Source organism: Charadrius vociferus, unplaced genomic scaffold (assembly GCF_000708025.1).
Source record: "Charadrius vociferus isolate BGI_N301 unplaced genomic scaffold, ASM70802v2 scaffold92, whole genome shotgun sequence".
Classification (NCBI taxonomy): Eukaryota; Metazoa; Chordata; class Aves; order Charadriiformes; family Charadriidae; genus Charadrius; species Charadrius vociferus.
Window position 1 is genome coordinate 3,180,780 of NW_009647874.1, and position 4,165 is coordinate 3,184,944.

The 4,165-nt window shown below is 40.2% G+C and overlaps 1 protein-coding gene across 2 annotated transcripts in view; it reads right to left on the reverse strand.

Moving 5' to 3' along the window:
- IL1RL1 (interleukin 1 receptor-like 1) overlaps positions 1-370 on the reverse strand; it is a 20,170-nt gene extending 19,800 nt beyond the window's left edge. For both annotated transcript variants that reach the window (XM_009883079.1, XM_009883078.1), the window contains exon 1: positions 304-370. In XM_009883079.1, coding sequence (XP_009881381.1) covers positions 304-370 — 67 coding nt within the window. The remainder of the gene's footprint in view (positions 1-303) is intronic.
- Between the last annotated feature and the right edge of the window lie 3,795 nt (positions 371-4,165).

A 4,165-nucleotide genomic window follows, 5' to 3' on the forward strand; every position in this document is an offset into this window, starting at 1 on the left:
GGAGACTTTGCCCAGCTGGGGCCTGGAACGCCAGCTACTCTCAAATCCTTTCAAAAAGACCCTTTTTCTTCTGCTTGCAGAGCTGCCAAGGGGCAGAAGTAGAACCTAGACTTAATGTCACAGAAATGGACAGTACTCAGTGCATTTTAATATAGAGAGAAAACACATAAATCTAGTTTCTAAGCTGTGATTTTTGGCCTGAGGTAAACTAGCTAATTTTAGGTTTAAAAAAAAAATTACCAATTTGGGAATAGCCTACACAGAATAAACCTCATTAGAAAGTATTTTTAAAATGTGACTTACATGTTTCAGATGTCATGGAAACCGAGAGGAAGGTAGATAGGATGATCAGATGTACGCACCCCATCATATTTCTAAACCGAAAAGAAAAACATTGATATCTCAGAATATACTGTGACTGCATCAGTTATGCCACTGCAGTGGTACTGATGTACATCTACTAACAGATAATGGTATCGTGCAATGATAAGCTGCATCATGTGAGCTGCTCTGTACGGAGTGTGTGTGTAGCAGTGGTTTTGCAGCTTTGAGATAGTGCTTTTTGTGCAATAATCAATGCAACAGCTGCTGTTCCATTGAAACTACTGTTATGACTTAGTTTAATGGGGGTGGAGGAATTACTCTGCCATGGTGGGCCTCAGGCAGAAGCCTCTTCTTGCTGGGTTGCTTTTTTTTTTTTTTTTTCAGGAAGCTAAATGCACGTTGGCATTCTTTTCATAGTCCAGTGCAGAAAAATTATACCTCAATTTAGAAAAGGATAGATCCTAGATTTGAAAATATACACCCTGGCTTTGAATTAAGCTTACATCCAACCAACTGCTTAGGTACACGACACCTTTTTGGCTTTCCATAGAAGTGGAGGTATCTTCAGTGACAGCTTCTCTAGGAAAGCATTTAGCAGTAAGAAGAAAACCAGGTGAGTGCCATCAGCAGTGCTAACCTGAAAGAGAACTGAAGAAATGGACTAGAAAAGAACTTATATTATACTCAAATAATGGCAGTAGGGCACACACAGTGCCTCACTGACATTTTCATTTGTGTCTAATTAATAGCACCTGCTGTAATTCGTAACTTGCGGTGTGGCTCTGGCACTGCCCAGCAAACCCCTTTATTAAAGAAACTTGTTATTTGTCCATGGACATTAAGTTGACCTAATCTAAGAATATCTCAGGAGACAGCAGACATGCAATCCAGCTGTACTGCACAGCTGTAAGTATTCTACTTACCATTAACACAGCCTTCACTTGAATGTTGTCCTTCACTGCAGATCACAGAGCAGTGGGTTCTACTATCATGTGTGAGGAAGAAGCGGTTCCATGATGATGGTACTACAGATGGCAGATAAGTTTTCAAGAGAAATCATGTTAGAAACAAATTATAATATATCTTGCAGATAGTGAGCACAAGAGAAGTAGTGAAAATTCGGCAAGAAATGTACAGGCAGGATAAGTACTGTCGTCACACTTACTGAAGGAATCTTTATTTCAGTGCCAAAGATTTCCAGACTAAACAAACATTGACAGACCTTATCAAGGCCTATATTTTTGCCAAGTCTGAAATTCAGAACGAACTGGATTTTGAGCTTTCAGAAATGTTATTGGCTTTTGATTGATATGGAAAGTTTCTTCTTTTAGAAAGTTTAATAACATCTAGAAGCTTAGTCTTAAAACTCTTAAAAATAGTAACAAAATTTAGTGTTGGAAGAGAAAAGGGTGGGAATTTCAGTGAAGGTATTTTGCAGGGATACTCACAAATCATAAAAAAGATGAGGTTTAGACCAAAAAAGCAGCATCCCAGCTTTAATGTCACAGCAAGTGACATGGATTGTCATGGATTTTATGGGAACCGAGTGACCAGGCAGGACCTCCTAGAAACACCACGCTTGTTAAAGCTGGAGAAAACCACCACATACAAGCACAGGCAGTCCATTGACTTCTTTAATTTTACAGAAAACTTGGGCCAGGTTAATACATTTTTAGAAGGTACTTTTCAGCACAACCAACACCAGGAGTTTTGCCCTGGAATGAGCTGGTCCAGAAGTGGGTTCAGGAGTGACCTGGGACAGGGTAGGCCCTCAGGGAAGAAAGATACAGAGCAAAACAGCACACAACAAAATTCTCAACATCAACACAGCAAAGCATCCGTTTGAGCAGAAGGCTTGTTCCTAGAACTTACTTCTGACACTACCAGGGAGCAAACTAGATTGGCAGGCGGGAATGGGGAGCTGAGTTTCACATAGCCTGATTATTCGAGGCCTGGATCCAATTCAGGACCTAAACAGATTTGCATTTGCCAACAACTCTGTTGACTTTATTCATCAGCTAAGGTCTACTTCAATCACAGCCGAAAAATGACACAGGGACTCATGGCTCCTTGACTTGATTTCACTGAGCCTTGTTGCAATGTAGATCTGCTCTAAAATACCACTTAATTCTCTACACTAATTTCCACTCTACTTAACTGTCTTTCACTACCTGTTACTCTGCCTAATCTTATCGGTTCAGATCAGCTTTGGCTTGCCTATGTCTCGCCTGTTTTCCTCACAGAAATTACTCTTTTCACTTGCAGCTCACAAGGGCCATTATTGATCACTCTCAATAATTCACCATCTCCAGATACTTGTCACTTTGCTACTTAGCATTGGCTTATGCAGAGGAGACCTTTTCTTCTGTCCAGCCGGATGGCCAGTTTTGCAAACTGATTTTAGACTATTTGGTACCCACATACATTTGGAAGAGCTCGCTTGTTCCGCAGAGGGACTGACTGACGCGTCTGGGACTGCAGCAGGGTATATACATAATCAGAACTAGCAAGGGAAGGTGAATCCCTCCAAAGGGTATTTATGCAGCTTTCCAGAGCACTGTGCCATCAGACGCTGAATGCCTACAGCATGCAAAAAATACGTGTATGGGTATACACATAAGCAAACATAATATGCAAAATACTAACTGCAGCAGCATTTGTTCATGCAACTGAGATTGGATACCTCTACATCAACTGAGTCTTCACAGTGAAGTCTTCAAACAGACCCTAAGAATCAGCTAAGTGAAGAACTCTAAGCTGAATATAAATAGAATTTAATATCATTAGAGTATTTGAGTAATTAAATAGACATAAAAAATACTGAGACTATTCCTTCTCTACTGGGACCCTTTTCCCTCAAAATGGTTCTGTTCCACTAACTTTTTTGCCCCTGATGAGGTATATCAGCAGTTATACTGTCCTGCTACTTTTCAGAGCTATTTTGTTTAAGCAAGCAGATACTTCAGCAAGATAACAAAAAGTAAACCAATCTACTTTTAAAGGAAAATTGGTTTCATAGACTAGATTTGGAGATTGTCGGAAATCGGGTTCTTTCTCATTTCATATTTTATATGCGTGTGTCTATTTTGTATTTGGCCACGACTGATACCACTATTGGAGACACTGGTGAGTCCCTTATTGCCAGTGCTATTACAGCCCTGGAAATGGGAGGCTGGTGATTAACAAAAAGTTTCAAGGGGCTGTGCTTTCTCCATTTGTGAGATCCAGTTTTGTCCAGGAATGGAGACAGCCAATTACTTGCCCTCACCAACTCCTCTAACAAATGCTAGAATGATCCAGGAGTAAGAAATTTGTATTTGCCTATCATCATACTTGCCAGTTGTTGTATTTAGTTTTCTGTTTCTTGAAAAAGTATGTCTTTGAGAGACCTTGCACACACTGGTCTACCAGCCTGCACCAAAAGAGTGCAAAATAGTTGTGCTGAAAGGACAGATTGTTCCCACCTAACTTTGATGATTGCTTTATTGATTTCCCCCCCATTTTTAAGTTGCCATGTATTGGCGGCAGTTTAGGTAGAGTTTGGGGTTTGTGTGTGCGAATACTTGCAATATATGGGGCTCTAATTAAAGAGGAATATTCCCTGAAAATACAGGCAATTAAAAGAACAGTGTGATTATGTTTGCATTTTCCAAAGTCAGCAGCAAACTGCCAAATTATCTCAATAAAAACTGAGGCAGAGATTGCAGTTCTAGACAGCAAATAGCAAGAGAAGGACTGGTTCACCAGTGCCTTACAGCTTGTGGCAATACTTGGCACAAAGCAAAATGAAAGCATCCACATATCCCTGATGATAAGGTCAAATAAAAAGGGCATTATGAGG